The following is a 25,472-nucleotide window of genomic DNA, read 5'->3' as shown; positions in this document are numbered from 1 at the left end:
ACCGAATCTTAACTTGAGACCCAGGTATAAAGAATTTAATAAATTCTGTATTTGCTAGAAATTTACAAGGAAAAAAAGGAGACCCACAAATAAGGGCCAGTTCTAAATATTGCAGCAATAAAATAACGAATTGCATATTAACAGCGCTGTAATTACTCTTTTTGTTTGGTTTCTTTGTAATTACTTTTAATAAATTACCCTGCCTCTCCCCATCACTCAAGTAAGTTGTCATCCAAAGGCACAATCAGTACAACACAGGACACAAAGCCACTCACAGATAGGGAGGGTGGCTGGTGCCTCAAGAGCAGTGACTCATTAGAACCCATAAAGCTTTTCTATGGAGATCAAGTATCAATGAAGCTATTGTAAGAGATTACAGCTATATAAATGTAGACTAGTTATGAATTCTCACAGGGCAAGAACATTTTCGAAAAGAGGCAAGGGCATCAATGCCTGGGAAACCACTCAACACCAATCCTGCCTCAGTTGCATAAGAGGGCTGCCTGTGGCCTACCATTTTGCTAAATGTGGGGTAGCTCCTGTGAAGTGAAGGGACCCTGGGTTCAGCACTCTCTAAATTCATCTTGTGCCATTTTGTCAAGCTTTGTATCCTGACTGCTCCAGAGTTAAGCCTAACATGGTCACCGTCTGCTGTTACATGTCCAAGAAAGAGCCAGATAATTTTTATTAGCCTTAAATAGTTTTCCAGAAATCATAAACTTAATATAAAACAGACCGCTGTCACAAAAGACAAAGAGCAGTAAAGCACTTTGTTAAATAGTTTAAAATTTGTACCTACCTTTAACATGTTGAATATTTCAATATTATAATTGTAATAAAAGCAATTAAAATAAAAATTGTAAAAGCAATTAAAATAAAAAAATACAATTGTAATAACTGTAATTTTCTTAGAACGTACAAAATTTTAAAAAGAGCAATAAATGTGTCAAAATGCATAAACCAAAATGGGTTTATACACATTTTTTAATCTGTAAATTATTATTCATACCAAGATTATCACTGCAGTTCAGAATCAAATGTATGGAAAGAACAAATGAAATAAAAGTGAGGTAAAATCCTCTAGAATCTAGGGAGCATATTATCACAAAGAAAATAGTGTCAGCATTTTCTTTTCTCAAAGTCTCTGAGATGGTCACTAAATACTATAAAATCCATATTTTCACAACCATCTTTCTAGACTTTATGTTTCACTCGATATTTTAAGGAAAATTTCACCACGTTTTTAATAACCTTATGCTCTAGAGTATTGTTTTTTTGGGTCCTGGCAGGAAAGAACAATTAAGGTAACCTTAAAGGGTGCTTTTGTTAGAGACCATTTGCACCTAGTGTTCCTTATGACTACTCGTAACACAGGCCAGACACTCAGCCTTGCCAAGACAGCCAGCTTGGAAACAAACTAACACACATAAAAGATAGGTTGTTAATAATAATAGCCAACCTTAGTATTACTGAATTTTTAATGTTTTAAAAACTTGCCAATGAATACCTATGACATCATCATATATACTTGTTGATGACCAGAAATGAGTATCGTAAAATTGATTCTCTGTACCTTATCAGAGTATGTATGAAACAGGATTTCAGGTGCTTTTCAATCTGAAAATTGGAATTTTCTTCTTCTAAAGAAATCATACATCATTCACAAATTTTCCTCAATGTACTATTTATTCTTCTATAGGATAGTATTACTAACCCTTCAAATAAAAAAAACTATTTAAAAACTTTATATTTCACATATATTTATAAAAGTATTATATTTTTCCTTAATCTTTGAATGTGATGGATAATTTGCATTTATCTTTGAATCAGTTAATAGTAAAAGCACGGAAAAAAAATGTTCCTTTTCCAAAACCAATAGCCATTTAGCAAATTCTATTAACATTATTTTAAAAAATACGCAGCATACAACTTGCTTTTGCAACCACCATTGTTTCATTGCCTCTTGCAGAAATGAGCCTTTCACCCTAATTGTTCTTTGTGTAGTTGTTCCTGTTCTCCTTGTCTGCTGCACAAATTATTCAAACTAAATAAAAGGAACTTGAAATAACAAAAAAGGAAGAACATCAGAATGTAAGGAGAAAACACCTGAGGACCAGAAGCAAAAGAGAGGTGAGTTCTGTAATTTAAAATGAAGGAGACAGAGAACAGTATAAAGGAACTGAGCTGCACCAAGTGGAAAGAGGGCTAAAGTATGAAGAGAAAATAAAATGAAAGTAAATGTCAGGGAAGGCAGAAGATGCATTAGGACGGCACGCTGGAGCTTCAGGAAGATGAGAAAGGAACCCTGTAAAACAGCACCGGGACTCGGCACAGCTACCTGGTGGCTGGGTGGGAGGGAAGGACTTGAACAGGAAGGAGAACAGCCGGGAAAGGCCAGGAGAGCATTTAAAATCACTTCTCTGGGTGGTACCTCTCGCTCACCCAGTTTACTTTATTTCATTATTCGTTATTTTAACCCACAGCTGAGAACAGGGTAAGTTTGTTTTGCTTCCCCTTCTGAGTTCACTGAAAAACTCAACTCCTAGATCAGGCTCTGGCTACCACTTAGCACCTTCGTGATTTTCTTTATGGGAGAAAACAAATACCTCCTGTAAGATTACATTCGCCACCTATAATTCCTCGCCTGCTGCCCGCTTCCAGACTGTGGCCTTGCACTGCTGCTTGGTTTTCCTTCCGCGGGCAGGTCAGGAGACTCTGCTCTCCACAAGTCAGTAAATACTGCAGGAGAAACGTTCCGACCATAGCATAGTAAAACACAGACTTGTTAACCAAGTTCAGTCAGATCTGGGCTGAATCCCACGTGAGCCTGAAAGATGTAAATACAGACTTGGGGGACGGAGGAAGGGCAATGTGGGGGAGAAACGGGGCAAAGAAAACAAAGCAGGCAAATAAAAGCAATGGGCAGACTGAAAATTATGCCTACCAGAAATGACTAACACTCATTTTCATATTTTACAGTAATATAAAATGAATAAAAGCTGAAAATACCATAGTTTTATTTGAATGTTGTAGACATAGTGCATGCATGAAAAAGGAGAAACTGGCTAACGTGCCTCTACTTGCGGCATGGCAGACTTTAATAACTCATACTAAACTCACCAGCGAGTTAGCTACTGAGATGCCTACTAACAGGTTCAAATCCTAGCAAAAGGTTAACACATGACCTTGGTTTAAATACTCATTACCACACAGAATTTGATCTGTAGTTCGGAATAGACACTCAAGGCAATCAGGGGACGGCACCCCGGCTTCCAGCTACGGGGTGGCCTCTGTGCCTTTCAGAACTTGCTCTGATGCCCTTGGTCACTGATTGCACTCCCTTTCACCTTGCCCTTGAAAATATCGCAGCCTTTGCCTCAGCAAGCTCCAAACCCTCTCCTGGCTGTAACATGGGCAAAACAGTGGGCAGGGCCTGGCTGCTGTGCAGAGCCAGGAAAAAAGACTGAACACACTGATAATTAATATTCTCTAATCTAACTCTAAAATCTCCCATCTTCTGGCCCCTCCACCTCCTCTCTCAAAGCTTCAGCTTTCAGCTTCATTCCTTGAAAGGAAGTTCAGTGTGTTGGTCCCAACCTACTTCACTTTCGTATCCTCTTTAAAACTGCTGCCCACATTTTCTAAGAAAAGTCAAATGTGCACCCTGACCAAAAGCTCTAATTCACAGCCTCTATGGAGCTGAAAAGGTTCAACAGAGAACCCCATTTTCTTGGTAGGTGAAATCCTCAGCACCCCCTTCTCATTCTCCGAAGGCAATAGATCATCGGTGTCCGACAATACTTCAAATTCAGGTTTGGGAGAGTGAGTAACGGTACCTAGTAACCCACAAAGGTAACAGCTTCTCTTCATTAATGCATGGCATACTGTCCATTTGGGTAATCTTATTTTTGGCTTAAAAAAATAAGAGCTAGAAATTTTTTTTGGAATACTAAGCAAGCCATAAAACTTTTCCCTTCTTTGGACATGTTATGATCACGTTCATCACCTCACAAACATTTTATAAAACATCTAGAGCATGAAAGTTAAACAAACACAACCTACCACAGCACGGCAAGGAATGGTCAGAAAATTCAAGTCTCTTCAAAATGACCCCTTTTTCTATTACTGTTTAACTGAACTGACAGATATGATCCTGTATAAGAAGATTAAGGGCTGGAGTGCCACTTTTCACACACTTTATGTCTCCCTACAAATGACCAGGATCCTAGGCCAGTTCTTTCCCCAATTCTCTTAGAAGCGGGCCTTGGTATCCTTACATGCACTCTGAAACTCTGGGATCACCTTCATTATGATGTGCTTTGTGCACATTCTCGGACGCTGCAATGCCCATACTAAGGCAACACATCACAGAAGTTGGCAGCAATGCTATCAGCAAGAATTTGGCTTCAGAATCAGGAGTGATTCATCATACATTCTAGCAGCAGAAAAACAACACACATCTATTTTAATCCCTTCGTGCTATCAAGAATCAAAAAACAGTACAGTAATTAAGTAGACGCAACAAAAATTGTATCTTATAACATTTGTAAAAACATTATTCACTTTTAAGAGCTTTCAATAAAAGTCACTTAGAGAACAACAGACCACTTACCTTATTTGACAATATTTATTACAATGACAAATCAAGTTTTAATTTAATATAATTTCGGAAGAAAATAGGCAGTCCAAACTTCTGCAAAGTAACATACTGAAATTCTAAATTTAGAAAAACAAATTTTTCATGTGCTTTACAGTAAATAAAATCCCTCCTAGTGTTTCAAAAGAAATCCACTTCTTTCATCGTCTCCCTTCATTTTTAAGATTACTCTAAAGTTCAAAGGCTAAATGAGTGTGCTACTGTATCTATCACAGCTGAACAGAGAAACCCGATATTGTGGGCAATTTACTCACAACACACCCCCCTTCTAGAGGTACCTTAACAACTGCCATAATAACTACTACTGGTCTAATATAATAATGGAACCCGCTTATGTCCTATTGCTCTGTTTAATGGACACGAAACATATCTCCATCCGGGGTCATCCTCTTCCGGACAACATAGTACGTCCATAATCATCATTAGCATTATCAACCAATTTTTCTGTATAAACCATCTGCGTTAACTAACGGCTTACTGTAAATTTAATTAAAACTTAAAAAAAAAATGCTACTCTATTGTTGTGACCAAGTCCTCTGGGGCAGACAGGGAGATTTCTCAAGAACTCCACCCGGCGCTCTCTCTCGGGGACCCTACCTTTTCAAACACTTCTTCGGTCTCCCTTCGCTTCCGTTTTCGGGGTCTCCGGTTCATTCGAATCCATTTCTCGACCTGAAGTTCAAAAACCACAGAGCATTTAAACAGGACGACGGGTCGGGAGGGCCTTTCCTCAGCGTGAAAAAGAAAACGACCGACGGCCTCGCGACGCAGCCTTCCTGCGCTTCACCTGGGGAAGCCACAGGCACCTTCCGGGCCCGCCGGGCGGCCTCGGCGCTGGGGACCCAGGAGGCGCGCGGGGGNTAGGGACCCGCGAAAGGGTTTCTCCGCCGCGGAGCGAGCCGGAGCGCTGCCCGGCCGCAGGCGAAAGGGCTTAGCTTGAGAAGTGCCCCCTCCCCCGCGGCCAGGCCAACTCGCTTCTCTGGTCAGAAACCTAAGTGTCCAGATGGCCTTCGCGGCGCAGAAAGGAACTTTCCTAGTGGACTTTTTTTTTCCAGGAATGGATTAGACGCCATTAAGTAGACGTTTTTCAGTGTTCCCTCCGGGCTCCGCGGCTGTGGCAGGTGACCTCCCCCGGGAGAAGCCGGGAGCGCGTAAAAAGCGAGCCCTGCGCACCGCCCGCGCTTCGACGGAGCCGACAAGCTCCGGTTAAGTGCAGCGCGCGCCGCACGCGCTCTGCCCGTGGACCCCCACCCCCTCCCGCGCCCCAGCGACTGGGGGAGAATATAAAAGCGGGTACTCTGTCTTACTTATTAGGGGGATAGTATCCCCTTAGTTTGTAAAAGTCTGCGATGCTCCAAGTTTTTCCGCCGGCCCCCAAAAGACTTTCTTCCCATCCGCATCAGAAATTGGCTGAACCAGAATGGGGGTGAGCGCTTGGGGAGAAGAGTCGGGTAGCACTTCTGTTTGTTGATCTTGACCATCCCTTTAACTTTATCGCATTTCTTTAAAGAAAATCTGTCTTGCCCTCTCTTTATTGCTACTCCATCCTTCTTTCAAGATCAAAAGCTTTAGATCAAAGCCAAGATCAAACTCACTACTTTAAATAGCAGCAACTTTGCCACGGAGTATTTTACACAAAGAGGAGCTTCTTAATGGAGACATCAGAGTGGAAAACTTTATTTTATCCCTTCATCCCATATTCATAACTGGACTACTTAAAATTACACTGATGATGCACTTATATGTCCTAAAATAAACAACAGGTCTGCTCAAATGGGGGATTCTTGACTTAAGTGTTTGTGCTTCCAGGAATACAAAGAAAAAAAAATCACTCTATAGAGCTAGATAGGCATATTAGCCATTTTGTATCATTATTAGCTAAGTGCTATGAAATGCATGCTCGTTTGGTAAAGATTTTTCAAAGTGGTATTGAATCTTCTTATATAATGTACAACTATCATATACAATTTTTCACTGTAAAAGAAATGCATAAAAGTAGTGAATGTCATGCAAATCTCCAGTGCACATACTCACAGGCAGGTAAAAGTTACAAATGATGAAGTAGATTATGTACGTGCAGAGCTGCTTAATTTTAAATGGAAATAAAACCTTGAACTATTTGAGCTTCCATGCTACTAATTACAGTTCCAGAATCAATAGAAATCTATTACTAGTAGACACTTCCCCTTATTCACTAAAATTGTTTTCCTTGGGAATTCACTATCCCTAAGAATTCTGATACAAGTCGTTCAACATTGATGTATTAAAACAGCATCCTGCCTAAGTGGACTTTCCTTAAGTATCCCTTTTGTTGACTTATCAACAATCTTTTGACATGTAGCCTTAAAAGAAACAAAAACCAAAATAAATTCTGACATTCCAGTAGCAGGAATGGATAACTATTGAAAATTAAATCCTATACAGATTTCTATGAAAATCTGTTATTACAGCTGGATAGTTAGTACTTGAAGGCTTGTTTGCCCTTATAATTCTCATTTGATTGTAATCTCAAATACACACACACACACACACACACACACGATTGTTTCTCATTCTAAAAATCCCACTGAGCTGCTGGAAAGATCTTAGAGTTGGATACTTGGGAACTCAGTCTTGCTACCAGTTAACAGTCTCCTTTCTTCCTAGTCTGTGGCTCATGGAGAACCTAGTGGCTTCCGGCATTAGCTGAGCAAAGGAAAGAATCCTGTCATTCTGCTCTACTACTACTTTGAGAAGGTACAAAAGCTATGGTCTGTTCTAAGTTCCTCCTAACTTGCCTCCTTTGTACTCATGCACCCTCACACCCACACCCATAATCCATCCTCCACTGAAAAGCCAGAATAATATTTCCAAAGGTAGTTCAAATGATATCACTTTGCTTTACCAAGAATGTATTTCTTTTCCCTCTCTGCTTGGCTGGCTCCTACTTATTCTCTAGTTCTGGCCTTAAACAACAACTCCAGAAAGGTCTTTCCTTATTCCCCAGTCCAAATTATGTCACACACACCCCCAACTATTCCAATAGCATCCTGTTTATTTCTTTTAATTGCTTATCTTTTAGAGCTTTTAAAATTTTTAAATTTTTAATTAAGAGACTTTATTTTTTAGAGCAGTTAACAGAAAAATTTATGCAGAAAGCAGAGTTCCCATATGCCAACATAACACACAGTTTTCTCTGTTACTAGCATCTTGCATTACTGTGCTGCGTTTGTTACAATTCATGAACCAATATTTGATCCATCATTATTAACTAAAGCCCATGGTATACATTAGGGTTTGCTCTGTGTTATACATTCTATTAGAGCTATTTTTTAAATTAATTTGTTGAATGTCTGTCTCCCTAACTGGTCTTTAAAGTCCAGGAAGAAAAAAAAATAAAGTCCAGGAAGAAAGAAATACTGTCTCTTTTGTTGTTGACTTTTGTCCAGTCAACAAAAACACTGCTGACACATAGTAGATGCGAAATAAATATGTTAAGTAAGTGAATGGAAGACATAGGAACAAATGACTGAATGAATCGCATATGAAATTTCAAGGGGAAGAGTCTCAAGATGAAGATCTTTCTAATTAACCCCTGTTTTGTTTTTCCACTAAAGTACTTGTTTTGTAAATAGCACAAAGTTGTGCATTTTCTAAAGAGAAAGACAATGGGACATCAATTCATTGCCAGGGTACTTCTAAAATGACTTAAAAAACAGAAAAACAGAAATAAAAATAGAAATGAGAAAGAAAGATTCCTAATTCCCTAATATTAATCACAAAAATTGTATTCCAAATTGGTGCTAGGAGCTGAATTTAATCTAGAGTAAAACAGTAACATATTTCAAAATTATTGGAACAATATTACCAGAAAAATTTTAATTCTTTTTTATTGTTTAATATATAACCTCAACACATTTCTCCTCTTGCCCACCTAAATCTTCCTTCCTTCACAGGCTGACCCTGACCAAGGCAGGGTGTGGAGAAACTGGAAGAAGATTACTTTTTTAAAATTGGAATTTTGTAGTCAGGGATGGATAGTCTAATAACTACCTTTAAGAAAGTGGTGAAAGCACTTTAAAGTTTTCTTCTAAAAACAAATGTTACATATTTGAATTCTGTTTTGAAAAATGTTTCATCTAGTAGAGATGCAAGGTTTGAAAGGAAGTTGTTCTAAGAAACTTTGTCAATGCAGTTTATAATAGCCGAAGACAATTTCAGAGGCTGAGGAAAATGCCATTGCTTTAGAATAAAAGCATTACTTAATCTAGTGGCTGGAGACTACTGTTGGAGAGAAAACCTTTTTCTGTTCTCTCTCTCTTTTTTTTTTTTTTGTTAGTTAAGAGGAAATGACTCCTTTCACTGGAATATGTAGTGATATCAATTTCACGTTGTTAGGATGGATATGTGCTTCTGTTTCATGATGAGCTACAGTCCAGAGGAATGAGAAGCAGCAGCATGCCTTCCTAGTCACCTAGAAGGCTGAAAAGGGCAGACAAGGGGAGCCCTTTAATTAGTCCAAACAGCCTCAGATGGCAAATTACACTCCCTTGGGCACAGTAGAGGAAAAACTATCCACTGTAAGAAGTCAAAAGACCTTTTAATACCAAACAACATAGAGGGGTCCAAAAGCTTTTGCTGGTTTCAGAAGGGCTCTGTAGCCAACATATATTGAGGATAAATGAAAAAGTAAGCATCTACACAAAACTGAAAATAAAATCAAGGCTAGTTTAAGTTGCAAATAATAACAACGAAGTAATCCTGATTGGGGTCAAAGTTCTCAAATGTCTATGTTTTTAAACTTTGCTCTAACCCTTTTTGATGTCTTTTGTTTGATTTTACAAAAGCTATAATTTCTATTATTGCCCGTTTTGTGTCTGTGTTAGGATGAATGCCCAATTCTTCTCTCTCAAGAGGATTTTGGCCCTGCCCAATGGACTTCTTAGTGGAATCCTTATAAAGCACGGTTTTCAAAAAAGGAAATCCTTCCCACATTTGTTCTGCAGTGAACTTGCTCAGAGAATCTCTTCCTCTCTGCCGTCATAACCCTGTACTGTTACTCAGAAACTTTTATAGAACTTGCCTGAGGGAACATGCTCAGCTCTTGCATTTGTAGATCTGCTCTGAGAATCTGATGAGGCATTAGCTATTAGCTTTTGGCTCCCTAGGAAAAAAAAAATACCCCTACAATCGTGCACAGTCCCCTACCCGCTTCCCACACACACATCAATTGTCAGAAGGTTTACAGATTTTTCTGATTGCACAAACCCCTACCCTAGATACTCTAAGATCCTTTTGGATTAGAGCAGACCACCATACAGCTGGCGCAGGACTACGTCTTACTGGTGCTCTGTGAAATTCCTTTTATCGCATTATGTTCTGGTAAGAAGCCATCAACCTTTATTGAGGCGCATTATAAGAAACAGCCCCATAAAATCCATCACAATGTTTACCGTAAGAATGGTTTCAGAGGATTGTTTATTACATTAAAGAGTAATTTTCTGAGAGGACCCACAGGAAAAACTTCTCCCTGGTATCAACATCAGGAATAGCTGGACTGAGGCACCTGGTTTGTTTTACCTCATGAACACTGCAAATTGATCCCTTTTCCCTCTTCTAGAAAATTCTGTGACCTTACATTAAACCAAGCATAGGAACTTCAGGGAGTGCATATTGTATGCTAATTTAGTTCCTGGCCCCATCTTATTTTCCTGCCATTATTTTCACATTGCTTCATTTTTAATATTTTAAAATTTTTTAAATTAAAAATATTTTATTTTTATCATGCTGTATTTTGCTTTGGAAGCTGTCTTAATTCCATTTTGGGCAAGGAGGAGTATGAAAAAATAAAATATTCTGGCTTTATTTTTTCTTTCTTTAATTTTCTTTTCTGGAAGAGGAAGGAGTCTGGAAAAAAATATGATGGTTCTAATAATTCTCTCCATTAAAAACACTTAGAAGTGAAGCACAGAAGGTAAGAATGTATGATTCTATGATTCTACTTATAATTCAAGGAAAAGAACTATTAAAATCTAAACAAAAGTAAATAAAATGCTGTACAAACATCACACTGAACTACTATAAAAATGTTAGCCAACCAAGTATTTTATCTTTTTTGATATCAAAACCAGAGGAAATAGGCTTTGACCTCCACAAGAAGATTGTAAACTGAACATATGGATAGGTTAGTCACTTAATAAACATACTGAGGGCCACATAACAAACACTAGATTGACCTCTGGACACCCATGTGATCAGGCAGTGACACGGCATGGCAGAAGGAGCACACAGACGGTCTGCCGGGATTGAATCCAGGCTCTGCCATGTATCAGTCGTGTGAGGTCTAAGCCTCCTTTCTTAGAGAGTTGTGAAGATCAAGCAACATATGTGATGTGCTAACAAGAGGAGCAGTTTTTGTTTTATCAAATTCTAGATTATTAGGACTAAGAACACAACATCACTAAAAGCTGGAGAGAAGAGACCTTAAGACACAAAAAGTACTGGGGCACCTGGGTGGCTTAGTCAGTTAAGCGTCTGACTTTCGCTTAGGTCATGATCTCGCGGTTCGTGGGTTCGAGCCCTGCGTCGGGCTCTGTGCTGACAGCCAGCTCAGAGCCTGGAGCCTGTTTCAGTCTGTGACTCCCTCTCTTCTGACCCTCCCCTGCTCACACTGTCTCTCTCTCTCTCTCTCCTAGAAATTAAAAAAAAAAAAAAAATTAAAGACACAAAAAATACTGAACTTCTCTGTATATCTGAGACAGCGGAACCTCAGAACTGGTAGAAAGAACCAGAGTGGTCAATTTTGTAAGGCTTGTAAAGCGCTTCCTCATGTAGACTATTCTGTTTGTTTCTCACACAGTCCCATTTTCAGGATGAAGAAACTGAGTCTCAGGAGATTTTTGTATGTTTAAAAAATTTGTTTTCATGTTTATTTAGAGAGAGAGAGAGCACGCATGTATGAGAGAGACAGAGAGAGAGACAGAGACAGAGACAGAGAGAGAGAGAGAAGGAGGGAGGGAGAGAATCCCAAGCAGGGTCCATGCTTTCAGTGCAGAGCCCAACATGGGGCTCAATCTCATGACCTGAGCTGAGATCAAGAGTTGGACACTTAACCAACTGAGCCACCCAGGTGCCCCTATATCTTTTTTTTTTTAATGATTTTTATTTTTAAGCAATCTCTACACCCAATGTGGGGCTCGAGTCACAACTCCAAGATCAAGAGTCACATGCTCTACCAACTAAGCCAGGCAGGTGCCCCAAATTTTCCTATATTTAATACTTAATATTGCGTGGCCCTTAAATCTCCTGGCTGTAAATGTAGTATTCTTTATACTTTGGCATGAAAGCTTAGGGAACATCTACCATGACTGTCTCACTTTAAAATAGTTGCTTATTATGTGGATCAGATCAACGTCAGATCAAAACACAGCCCATAAAATATTATTCCATACCATAAAACTCTACTGAAACAGCCATTTCAAAAAACAGATATTGTATACCCCTCCAACACCTGTACGACTGCAATTCTTTACAGAAGCTTAACATTCATGGACACTCTGACCTTAAAGAGTTTCACGGGTGAAATATAAAGTTATTTAGGAGTGGCTTTAGCTCAGTGGGTTCCCTGACTGCTTATTAGAATCACCAGGAGGGTTTACAAATCCCAAAGCTCAGGTGGCACTCCGGATCACTTAAATTCACCTTCTGAGAGTGGGACCCTGGCATCAGTCATTTTTAAAGCCTTCCCCACCCCCATGCCTCCCCCCATGATTCCACTGTACTGCCAGTGTTGAGAACCCCTGGTTTAGATCATTTTAATGATGACCTATCTCTAACAAGTTACTATTAAGAAATTCCAGATGTTTGGGAGACATCTAAATTTCAAGGTCAGTGCCACAGAGGACAGCCATCTACTAAGTTCTATTTTAATAAGTCTCTGCGTAGTCAGCAGACACAATGCTGTCGGCCCAACCCAGCATAGCATTTCCTATAGTTTACACATAGGGATGAACTTCTCAGCAAGATTAGTTAAGTACAAGCACACACAAAAGATTTAAAAGAAATGGAACATCTCAACACTAACCAGAAGGGAGGCAAGAATGGATGGATATTTGACTTTTTAGAGTTTTTTCCAGGTTTGAGGTTAACACAATTCTGGATCCTGAGTGAAAAGAAGAGCACACGTCCTTGTCTTTCAGGAAACGTGGAAAGCTATATATATGAGGTGGTTATTTCCCACTCATCCCCTGTAGACAATGTTCTAATTATGCCGATGGCTGCCACCTATTCCCTGGAAACAAATGTCTTGCATTTGGAAGACTGCTGGCCATGATTAGGGGTCAGTGTGAACCAATGGAAAAGACTCTTTGTTATGTGCAAAAGCTACTGTTCTGCACAGGAAGCAACCTAGGTTGATCTTCCTTAGTGTTGGACACCAGGCTCTTACCAAATGGGCTTCCTTATTTAGAAAAACACACTATAGGGATACTATAAGAAAAGTACTCTGGCAAAATGCCTTACAGAAGATATTAGTTACTATTTTTTAAAAGCACAAATATATACGTTAACATGTCAGTAGCTTGAAAAACAAACGCTCTTACCTAGGTCTTTTTAGTTATTCCCTAAGATGGAGTGGGTGTGGTATCTGTAAGTATTTGCATTGGGAGGGCCTGTGCTTCGTGGTACCTTCAAAGGAGGCTATGCATTAGGAGTCTGGGGCCCTAGCAGGTCTATTTTCAAAAACATTGGCACACAGACTGGCTTGCCTGTCATCTGGCCTCCCAAGAGAAGCCAATGAAGTCACAATTTGCAAACAAGCACAATGGGCCTAAATCATCCCACCTCTATTCAGAAGTAAGAACACACACACACACACACACAGGAAAGTAAAATCCATCACGGGGCGGGGGGGGTAGGGTGCTGTCCCAAATATAAATAATATATGAGAAAAAGCTATTTTCCAGACTGTTTGTTCACCAAACATTTAGATCCATAGAAGAGGTGTTCCAGGAAAACAACGGGAAGGGCTGCAATTAATTGGCTGCTAATCTCTTCACTTTTTGTAGGATGTTTCCTCCAGCAGTGGATTAAATCAATGTTTAATGCTACACAGGCTCAGCTGTGTCCATATTANTTCCCCGCCCCCCTCCCACCCCGGCCTGTGTAGGTGGGAGAGTAGGAGCCGGGGAATGTGAACTTGATCCAGCATTGATCAACCAAGCAGCAAACTCTCATTGTTCTTTAGATACCAAACATAGCTTCTCTCTACTAGGGATCAACCCAGCCATTCTGCGTACAACACAGCTTTTGTGCTCAGTGGTAGGAGAGATGAAAAAGAACCACAAAGAACATTAAAGCTTTATTAGACTCCTTATAAGCACCTAATATGCAGAATTCAAGAATCTACCCAGTGAATTTATATTCATATTACTTTAGGTGTGTTAAATACTCTCAAGCCTAACAATCTGCTGGTCATTTCTGTTTTTACCATTATGGATTTCAATTTATACCATAAATACTGAGGTCTACTTTAGCTTCGCCTTCTATTTGAGCATTTCTTTTCTAACTGCCTTGCTCTCTGAGGTCCAACAGCATTGGAAACCATGCTAATGTACAACTAAATATGCTGCTGTTGTTTTTAAGTGCCGTCTTATAAATGTGACTTAACAATCTCTGTGCAAAGCCGTGTGTAACAAGAAATCTACAGTTCAGAACTTAGACCTTCATGCCTCCACCCTTGCCAGCTAGAAGCTGTGTAACCTTGGGCATGTCACATAACCACTCCAGGCCTATAATATGGGAGATTATGCTATCTGTCTTGCAAAGCTGAGGATGAAATGAGATAGCACATAGAGCAAGAGGCACAAAGATGTGCCGGTAGATGCACATTCCCTTCCTCTTCCTCCCACCCCCCAACCCTGGGACAAAAGCCTGTATAATATTTTGAACCTAAGTAAACTTTCAAAGGTCTCAAATCAATGAGTTATGACATCATACTAAAAAGCCTCACCTGCCCACCACACAGATATGATGCCACTGATGGGGCCTATGGTGATATGGCATGGCTGAACTACAACCAGCAAGGGCCCGTCCCGTCTCGAAGGACTGGTGGGCATGAGGAAGCAGGTCCTCTTTCTCATACGCCTCAGGATCAAGGAGATCATTCTGTTTCTAGTCCCATCTCACTCAAAACAGTGAGCCCGCGGTGGTTTTAAGAATATCATAAAATGAAATTTGATATTTCTACATTGTTCTCTGAAGGTACCAATATGACCAGGTGCTAGATAAAAAACATCTAAAGTCCTAATAGTAGTTACATGCATTTAAAACCAATGTAATAATTAAGAAGAGAGAAGGATTTAAATAATAAATACAATTCTATACAGAGCTATCTAACATACATGTTCTTGTATTTACCCATTTACAGTTTATTTTTTAATGCTTATTTATTTATTTATTTATTTATTTATTTTGAAAGCAAGAAAGCCAGCAGGGGAGAGGTGGAGAGAGAGGGAGAATCCCAAGCAGGCTTTGCACTGTTAGCGCAGAGTCTGACACAGGGCTCCATCTCACAAACTAGGAGATCATTACCTGAGCTGAAATCAAGAGTCAGACACTTAGCCAAGTGAGTCACCCAGGTGCCCCCATTTACAGTTTAATTCACTGGAAGCATTTCTACATATCCCAGGCAGACATCCCTCAGTTATAAAATCAATGACAGTGATGAAGAAATACAATTTGAGGAGGAGAAGCTCAGTGAGAACTCTGGAGAAGCCAACTTTCCAATAAGTATAACCAAAAAGCAAACGAAAAAGCAATCTCTCTTAGAGAGAATATACCTTTGCCTGGCCACATGGAATATGAAAAATGACCACACACAACTGAAGAAACAGGAAGAGAATACAGAAAAAAAGGAGATGAAGACCCTGGAGGAAAGGTCAGAGGAGCTGCCAGACATGGAAGATGACCTCGCCTCATAAGTAGGCCAGGAGAATGAGTCCAACCCAGCATCACTTGTTGCCCTGGAGTCTTAGCCCCCAAGTCTGATGTATTGACTCTGGACTCCTTTCCATGCATTTTCATGCCAATAAAGTTGCTGAAATTAAGAAGTGAATTGTGAAGCTTCTTGGCATAAATAATGTCATATTGCGAGGTCGAGGCTAATAACAACCAGGATGCGCCTAATGCTCTTTAAGAAAAACCATCTGATCTATGTAGCCCTCTATGTGGTTTGAAATTCCCTTAGCCTACAAAGGAAAATATTTTTAGCATGTAGCACACTTTGTAACAGACATATAAACGCACTGAAAATATAATTTTAGGAAAGCATCTGGGTTTGATCATTTCTTGTTATACCTCAATGCCAAATAGGTTCTACTTTGTCAATATAAGGAACACTGCAACATTCTGCTACAAGCTCGGAGATCACTGTAGCAATTTCTCATAAACGTTTCATTACTGGCTCTGCTCGGTTTTATTTTTTAAAGCGGTAAATAATCTACAGACTTAAATATAAAAGCAACATAAAAAATGAGATGCTCCTTCTGGACCATTTGGCCCCAATGTCTTCCCCTCTTAGAACTCGCTGGACATTTTTACCCCCAAGGTCATCTGGACAAGAGACATAAATGAATACTTATTTTTATGGCTCCAAATGTGTCCTAGAAATCATAGTTGCTACTGTCTAAGGTAAAACTCACATGCACCTTTTATTGATCTGCAAGCAGGCATTTCAAGACATCGACAACCCTGGCAAAATTTTTTTCATCTCCTGTTGGCCAAACAGGTCTGTGAATAACTGATTTGCAATAGAAGCAAATGCCTATTCTTCAATGATCAACCAGCCTAAATGCTCTTGCAGATTGATTATTACCTATGATTTCTCCAAATAATCTTTGCAAATAGCAATTTTCCAGCTGAAGAGCAAAGAAATGCACACACAAGCTTTCTTGAGAGTATACCTTTGTAAAACACCACTCAGGAGGAAACATATAAAAACTCCCCCAATACCACTCCAAACTAAGGGCAAGTTTCCAGTCTGTGGCCAATTCCACAGATTCCCAAGTAAAAAAGGAAGATACTTGGAAGAATAGTAAATCCCAACTTTGCTCCTCTCAGAGGCCACCTGGCTCATCTGGAGCTCACACCTCAGCCAGCTACGGGACACAGCACATAGTAAAAAAGCAGCTCTGGTCTTCACCCAGGCCACTGCCTCCCCCCCCCCCCATTCCCCAAAAAGCATGAAGGGCTCAGAAAAGGCAAGTGGTTCACCCAAGGTCACACAGCTTAGTGTAGTACAGGACAGCTTGCAAAGCTGCACCTAACGTATCAGTTGCATCCGATATGGGATTAAGTTCTCAGAACAAAAGTTCACTACAACATGCTCTGTGAAAACAACAAATTAGATATGACACAAATGACTCTCCTCTCCCACCCAGCCTCTGCTCCTGCTCTTTAATCTCAAAATAATGGAGCCTTGCATTTTATGCATCACACTGTCTGGACCCCACTTAGATATGGTGGTGGCAGTTATAAATAGACAGGATCAGCAGCAGAAACATTGAGCTTGTGAAGTCCCAAGCTAGAGGACTGACCCGGAAGGACCAAGCGCCAATAAATCACAGACAACTGTCATACACAGATATGTGTGTGACATTCATGCTGCCCTGTTTTAAACATGTATTCGGACTTGGGCAGTTTGACAATCATGAACTGTTATTCTGGCCTGTGATACACTTGCTGGTGGGTCACCCTCAGGCCATGCCTCCCAATGCTCTGCTGCTCTGGGTGAGTGTAGGGGACAAAATGAGGGCAAAAGCCAGGGACTGTCTTTGCAATTTGCTTTTGAATGCAAACAAGAAGATAAAGGATTCATCCCTTAAATGCTTTAGAAGGTACATAAACACACATTCTTGTTTGACCAATTGCTTTTTCTCATTTGTTATTTTGGTGACCTGATATTTATTACCTAATTTAGCTGCCATCTCAAGGGAGGAATAGCTATGTCTTTCTAAAGGAAAGACTTAAACTCATCTCTACACACACTCATACTTATTCACACCAAAAAAGATACCCACTCTTCAATGCAATAAAGCCCAGAATTTCCCATGCAAAATAGATATGCAGGGCTACCATTTAGAAACATCCATTGGAAGAAAGATGTATACACCATGACACATATTTATGAAAGGCCCTGGAAAGTGAGGTTCATATTACTGTATGCACAAGGCACATTTTTGCCCACTAAAGAATAAAGAACAGATTCAGGAAAAAGAGCAGTCATTAATTACATTAAAATCATCACTGCTCAGAGCTCCCTGCTGTATTCATTTATTATCTCTTCATAGGTCTTGTAAAAATGAAGGCAAGGATGGGATCAAGCTGATTTGGATTAAAAGTAACCCTGTTAAAAACAAAATACCATAGTTGGATGGACAGAGGACTGAGCGTCTTAGAGCTGAGCTGTGGCTCTGTCATTACGAGAGCAATCAGCTTGGGCAGATCAGGCCACCACTCCTGGGGTGTGGCTCCCCCATGGGAGAAAAAAATGAGCTCCTCACCAAGACTTGCTCCTGCCTAGGATTCTAAAGCAGACTGAAGGCTGTGCAACGCCAGAAAAGACTAATATTTAACCATGAAGCAATAGAGGTCACACCCAAGAATCACATACCATGTGCGTAGTAAATATACACCTATTTTGTACAACACAACGTCTCTCCACAAAGGAGAAGAGGAAAAAAAAAACGTTCCGTGGTCTAAAATCAGCCAAGTGTTCCTAATAGCTTTCCTTGCCAGCAGGTGCTCTGGCGGCAGGTGCTGGCAGACGTCCCTGTAAGGATTGTGGAGGGCCACAGTCAGAGTTGCTGTCAGAGGCATGGGTAGCAGAGCTGAACATCAGTATGTGCAACAACGATGTGCAATGTCAAAGCGCCAAGGGGCCCTGTGTGTGTGCACGCGTGTGTGTGCATGTTCACACCCATGTGTACAACTCGCCGCACTACTGGGTCTCAGGGCTTTCCTCAGACATGGAAGAGCACAATGCAAGTACAGAATAATCAGGCTTTGCTAAAGACTACCAGAACATTCTTTCAGGCTAATAAAACAGAATAGGGGGCAGTTCTTCAAAAATAGAATCAAATGTTTTTCTATTGACTTAAAGGTTTACAACCTGAAGCTGATATCTTTGTCCTAATTCTTTGAGTTTACATTGCTCCTTCTTTCCAGAGATCTCTATGAGAAAGATAAAGCATCATTACAATTAAGTCCTGTTAAGTGGCCTCACTCTTTATGATTGCCACAATGTCCTCACTTAAGTGAATCTCTCTCATAGCTGCACAATATGTATGAGCCTGAAAACCAGGTAACACCCATATGTCCAAGCATGGACTACCAGACTTTGCACCTTGAGGCCAATCACACTGGCTCCTTTGCACATGAGCTGGCTGACTTGTGACCTAGTGGGGCATAACTGAGTCTCCTGTCTCCAGGCACGTGGTCTTTCAATGGGCTTAGTCTCCTAGCTGAATGTGGCAGAGAAGTTAACCTCTTTGATTCCTCTCAGGTCTCAAACTCAGGGCAGAGGCCCCTTGTGCACATGTGGGAAAATGGTTTGTAGATGCCACCATGGGCCATGGGCATATGAATGGAGCTGTGTCCTTTCAGCTCCCTAAGCCCACTGTCTAGCACAATGCATGGCATAATGGTTGAACAAATAAACCAAACCATACACCCAAATAATTGAATTGCTCAGGAGGAATGTAAAACTAAAGGATTCTAAGAGCTTAGATTATACTCAGTGAATAAGAAAACTTCTTTTAATTCAATACCTTCTAGAATATGACCTAATTATGGATTCTATCAGTTGGTCCCAGCCCTACTTATGGAGAACATCATTCACTGGGTAGAGATGAGTCCAGGGTCTGTAGTTTTAAACAGCTTCCTGGATGATTCTGATAGCCAGGTCTCAGCATGACTGGGCTACATGGAGTTGAGGGTCTCTAACCCAAGCCTACAAAGCTATGGATCTAGGAAATACACACACTTATCTCTTTATTAAAAACTATGTGTGTGCACAGGCCACTACCAACTGTTTTTATCACCTGGATGGAGCCAAGTAGACTTTTCAAAGCAAGTGGCTCCTGCTTCCTTTTCCTTCTGATTCAAAAGGCAAGAAAATACTGTTTTTCTCTCTTGAGCATGTCGGTGTCCATCTGGACCAGTTCAGAATTTTTATTCTTTTTTTTTTTTAATTGTTTTTTAACGTTTATTTTTTAGAAAGAGAGAGACAAGAGTATGAGTGGGAGAGGGGCAGAGAGAGAGGGAGACACAGAATCTGAAGCAGGTTCTAGGCTCTGAACAGTCAGCACAGAACCCAACATGGGGCTTGAACTCACAGACCGGACTGTGAGATCATGACCTGAGCTGAAGTCAGATGCTTAACGGACTGAGTCACCCAGACGCCCCCAGAATTTTTATTCTTTTTAAAGAAACAAGTTCTCAAATGCTCTTAACCCACTTGAGAAAGCTATTCCCATTTGCCTTCCTGAGCTCACTTTAAAAATAGGTGTCTAGGGCACCTGGGTGGCTCAGTTGGTTAAGCATTTGACTCTTGATCTAAGCTCAAGTCATGATCTCACAGTTTATGGGGGTCTTGGGATTCTCTCTCTTCCTTTCTCTGCCCCTCTCCTGCCAGTGTAGATGTGTGCATGCTCTCCCTCTCAAAACAAACAAACAAACAAACTTTGAAAAAAAAATAGATGTCCAATCTGAGATCCTAAAGGATACAGGCCTCAATCCAGGTCAGTATCCTCAGTGTTCTCCCTCATCACTTAGCAGGATTCAGGCATGTCATCTGTGTTACATGAAAACTTGTGCCTGTTTCACGTGGCTTCCTACTTTGAGGGCACCTGTAGATATCCCTTGGCCCACTGTATGTGCTTTCTGGGGAGACACCATTGGCCATCCAGATAATTAATGATGCTTTTAAAAAGCATCCATATAAGTGAACAGCTCCTGGACCTAAGAGTTCAAAGTTGAAAACCATGGGGCAAAAGTCTCTGTTACTCTCACTTCCCGAGACTCCCTAGAACCAAAATTGAAAGGAGAAGCTTGGCCTTTCATCCAGGAGTTTTCCTTTTAGCCAGGCTGCTTGCCCATCTGGAAGCCTCTGGTGGCCCTCAGTGGCTCCTGAATCTTGTATGGACCCTCCAGTATCACATCCAAGTTCCTGAGCAATCTGGCAGGGTCCTGCCTAATTAATCAATGCCCTTTGCAGATTCCCATCCCTGACAAGGGAAACGGATGGGGGAAAGATCACTACTCCAAATTGTGGTCAAAATAAGTTCATCTGGAGCCCCTGGGTGGCTCAGTTGGTTAAGTGTCTGACTCTCTTGATTTCAGCTCAGGTTATGAGACCTGTGTTGGGCTCCACCCTGAGCGTGGAGCCTGCTTAAGATTCTCTTTCTCTCTCCTGCCCCTCTCCCCAGCTTTCGCGCACTTTCTCTCTAAAAAGAAAAATATGTTCACTGATTATATATTTTATCGCTACAAAAAAAATACACTGACCCTTCTATAACTGTGGGCAGAATGACCTTGGTTAGAATGTGGCAGAGGCTGGGAGGGAGTACGGAGTGACAGTGAGGCTAGCTGGGAGGCTGCTTTGCCTCAGCCCTTCCACCAGGATGCTACTTCCATTCCTCTGGTCCTGGGGTACTACCCACTGAGCCCTAGTCATGCTTATGACAAACTGGTTCATCAGCCCGGCCACCCCACATGGGGATATGACTCTACCCAATGCTGCTGAGACATACATGCTCAGTTTTCCAGCACCAGACACTGGTTATGGCTCCCCTCCTGCCTGGAATGGCCTTTTCTCCTACATGTCCTTCAAGATTGCCTTCAAATGGTACTTCAGCCCTCCCTGCTTCCACACATGGGAAATGACTTCTTTCTTCCAAATGCTAAACTTTAGTTCATTTTTCACAAGTTACTGCTTTCTTGTGTATCTATTCCCCCTACTGAGTTATTAAGCATGTTGAGGGTGAAGCTTGTGTTCTCTCATCTTTGAGTCATCCATAGTCCCTCGTAAAGGATAGCTATACAGGTTTTATTTGTGGGAAGAAGGGAGGGGACAGGGAGGAAAGGCACTGGACTAGGTATGATTTCAGACCCTGGAAGATTCCTCTCACAAATCTCGTCCATCTGGCCTGGGATGCTTGACAGTTCTGTAGAAGCTTAGGCTCCAACACAGTTACAAAGAAAATCTTCAAGGGAGAGGAAACATTTTTCATCCTTATTAATCACTTGGAGTCTCCTCTTTGACTCTTGTGATTGAGAGTCAAGTGCTTTCTGGAAATTGGGTTTTAAAAGGGAGAGAAAAGAAAGGACACAGAGCTTTCACTGGCACACCAAAGGAAAATGCCTCCTGTTTCCTCATGGTGCCTTATGCATTTAGACAGTGTCAGATCAGATGCTCCCACTAACATGCAATGCCCAGCACAGACCTTCAGGTACCTAGTACTCTCTGGAAGAATAGACCCTTCCCTCCCACATTTCTTTCTCTCTCATTCCACAGGACAGAATGTCCTTTGAGACTCAAAAACAAAAAACAAGAAACAAAAAACTATATACCCCAAAAATATACATCCATAGGGGAATAAAACATAGCGAGAAAAAATGACTTAAGTGATTTTATTGGCCATTTTGAAGGGATTCACAAGAAATGTGGAACTAATCAGGGAAGTACTGAGAATAAACATTGTTAAGGGCTGAAGTTTTCTCCCCAAAATTCACATGTTGAAATCCTAACCCCTAATATCTCAGATTGTGACTATATTGGAGATAGGGCCTTTAAAAAGGTGATCAAGGTAAAATGAGATCACCTTGGTGGGCTCTAATCTAATCCTACAGGTGTCCTTATAAGATGAGAAGATTAGAACAGAGATCTCTATGAACACAGAAGGAGAGACTATGTGAGGACAAAGTAAAAAGGCATGTATGTAAGGAAGGAGAGAGGCCTCAGGAGAAACCAAACCTGCCCACACCTTGATCTTGGACTTCCAGCCTCCAAAACCATGAGATGATAAATGTCTGTTGCTTAAGCCCCCCAGGCTGTGGGATTTTATTGTAGTAGCCTGGGCTAATATGAGCATGAAGGCACAGATGCCAAAAATAAAATCAGGCTACAAATGAAAACTCTCCCTGTCTCTTGTGACTGCGGAACAGTGTATCACTCTGAGGGGTTTGTTTGATAAACTGTGGTGACTTGACATTACAGGTCCTGCCCAAACTGAGGCCAGAGAATCTAGTCAACATATCTCAAAGTATCCCTGACAAGGTGTTTAGTTACTTAGAAAATGTGAGTCGAACCACTGGACAAAAATGACAGCAAAATTATTAGGAGCCCAAAAAGCACACCTCATAATGGTAAATGCTATTATTGATTAAAAAAGAAGAAAAAGAACTAAGGATTTTATAGCACATATAATTTGAAAAATGTAATTTCTCTGGAATTTGTAAAATAATCAGTCTTGGTTTTCTTGAATGACCATTAAATGTAGAATTCTTGGGGTGCCTGGGTGGCTAGGTTGATTAAGCATCCAACTTTGGCTCAGGTCATGATCTTGCAGTTTGCGAGTTTGAGCCCTGCATCAGACTCTGTGCTGACAGCTCAGAGCCTGAAGCCTGCTTTAGATTCTGTGTCTCCCTTTCTTTCTGCCCACCTCCCACTCATGCTCTGTCTCTCTCCCTCTCCCTCTCTCTCTCTCAAAAATAAGCATTAAAAATTTTTTTAATGTAGAATTCTTATAGACACCACTGAGATTGAGTATGCCAATGGGCCTTAAAATAATATTGATGTTATTACCTAAACTGTGCAAAAATAAGCTTACAAGTTATTTGCCTAATGAACCACCGACTTTCTCTGTGGTAAAAGCACCACATCTTATCGAATTTCCTGTTTTGTGACCTTAGCATTTTCCCTAGGAGACTCGAGATTTCCATCATTTGCTTGTGTGGCCTTCGGCAACTTGTAGGTGTGTGCTTGAAAAGAAGTGGTGTTTTCCAAGATGACACAATAACCTGCTGTCATAACTTCTGGGATGCAGGAGCAAGTCTGGGAGCTTGAGCTGCTTCCTGCCTATCTCTGGGACACTTGGTGTGATGGGCGCTAACCCAACTTCTCTATCCTCATCAGTACCACTGCTGCCTATGATTTTGCCATTTCACATGGACTGAGCACTTCCCTCAGAGCAGACAGAGCCAGAGACGGGGTGTGAGGTGCTCTGGCGTCAGTGTGCTACTTGCTAGTACCTCGGGAAACAGGTTGCCTGGGAGTTGAAATTAGGAGCTGAAGTGAGGCTGGTAATTAATTCTTGCCCTTCTAGATGCCCACTGTGAATAAGCACTCCCATCCATGTATTATAATGATCTGTGCTGTCAGAGCAGACTGAAGGGCATCTATGGGTTGACCAAGCTCTATCTTTATCTATACATTTGACAAAAATATAGATGTTTTCAATTACATTTATTTAGTGGGGGATTTTAAGGCACCATGCACTCAGATTTTAATTCAACTAATAGCTTCAACAGCAGCACTGTTCATTAGGAATATTTGCAAGGCACATTTGTCATTGAAAATTTTCTAGTTGCCATATTTTAAAAAGTAAGACGTAACAGCTACAATTAATTTTAATAATATATTTTACTGGGTAGATATACATTGGGTTACGATGTAGCTAAAACAGTATCATTTTGACATGTAACCAATATTTTAAAAACCATTAAAGAGATATTTTACCTTCTTTTTTTTGTATTAAACCTAAATCTGATGTGTTTTCTCAGTCCACCTCAAGTGCTACGTTTTAACCAGAAACGCTTGATCTGTATTTAGATTTCATAAGATTTATAGTTAAAAAAGTAGATACTTTTCACATACCCAAAGTTGTTCCAAACAAAAATTCAATTATTAGATTTTAAATTTGGATTAGATTCAATTAAAAATTCAGCTCTTCAGGTACACTAGATATTTTTCAAGCACTAATAACTACTCGTGGCTAGCAGCTGCCATGCTGCTATAGAGCCTGAGCACCTACTATATGCATCACAGCAGGTAAGACAAGGATGAGTCAGACACACCCTTATTTCCTCTGGCAGGGGTTGGGGGGGGGGGAGGAGACAGTCTGAGACAGTCTATGGATGAGACACATACACAAATAGCAACAATGTAAGGCAGGTTACCGTACTTAGTAAGGACACAGAAAAGAAAGCATTGTAAGGAGAGAAAAAGCCGTGGGCAAACGAAGGCTGGTGGCAAAGAAACAACCACGTAGAGATTGGAAATTATGGTGGTGCATATGCCTAGGAGGGTAGGAATTAAAGTTTAAAAAGACAGCCTGGGGCAGTTCTGCTGATAGCCTCAAATAGCAGGCCAAAGAGTTTGTCCTCAATCCGCTGTCAACAGGGAAAAAAGTTCCTGGTGAGGATGAATCTTTTGGAAAGATTCACTTAGTACTGATGCAGACAATAGATGGAAAAGGGGGATGGTTTGGTGGCTAAAAAAACATTTAGTTACTGAATCAGCCCTACAAAATATAGTGAAACAATGGGGCAAGTGCTAGGAAAGGAAAGAAAAATTCAAAATTTAATAAATATGTACCAGGAACTCAAAGAAAAAGAGGAGTCAGAGAATTCTGTAGCAACTAAAGTAAGGAAGTAGAGACAAAGGGCTGGATGAGAAAAGTTATTTCTCATGCATCTGAATATAAATGTTTAAAAAGAGATTGGAATATGTGTACATATGGGCTGGTAGGGGATGGGAGGAGACCTTTGGGCAGACAAA

At 40.7% G+C, this 25,472-nt stretch overlaps 1 protein-coding gene across 1 annotated transcript in view; it reads right to left on the bottom strand.

Annotated features, from left to right (window-relative positions):
• AOPEP (aminopeptidase O (putative)) overlaps nt 1-25,472 on the bottom strand; it is a 340,941-nt gene that overhangs the window by 69,912 nt on the left and 245,557 nt on the right. The window contains exons 13-14 of the mRNA XM_077749551.1: nt 5,784-5,928; nt 5,255-5,440 (exon numbers count right to left, since the gene is read on the bottom strand). Of these exons, the coding sequence (XP_077605677.1) occupies nt 5,255-5,440; nt 5,784-5,928 (331 nt within the window). The remainder of the gene's footprint in view (nt 1-5,254; nt 5,441-5,783; nt 5,929-25,472) is intronic.

The sequence above is a fragment of the Crocuta crocuta genome, unplaced genomic scaffold, assembly GCF_008692635.1.
Source record: "Crocuta crocuta isolate KB4526 unplaced genomic scaffold, BGI_CrCroc_1.0 scaffold99, whole genome shotgun sequence".
In the NCBI taxonomy this organism is placed as follows: Eukaryota; Metazoa; Chordata; class Mammalia; order Carnivora; family Hyaenidae; genus Crocuta; species Crocuta crocuta.
Note: the sequence above shows the minus strand (reverse complement) of the source record. Positions and strands in the feature narration are given on the sequence as shown.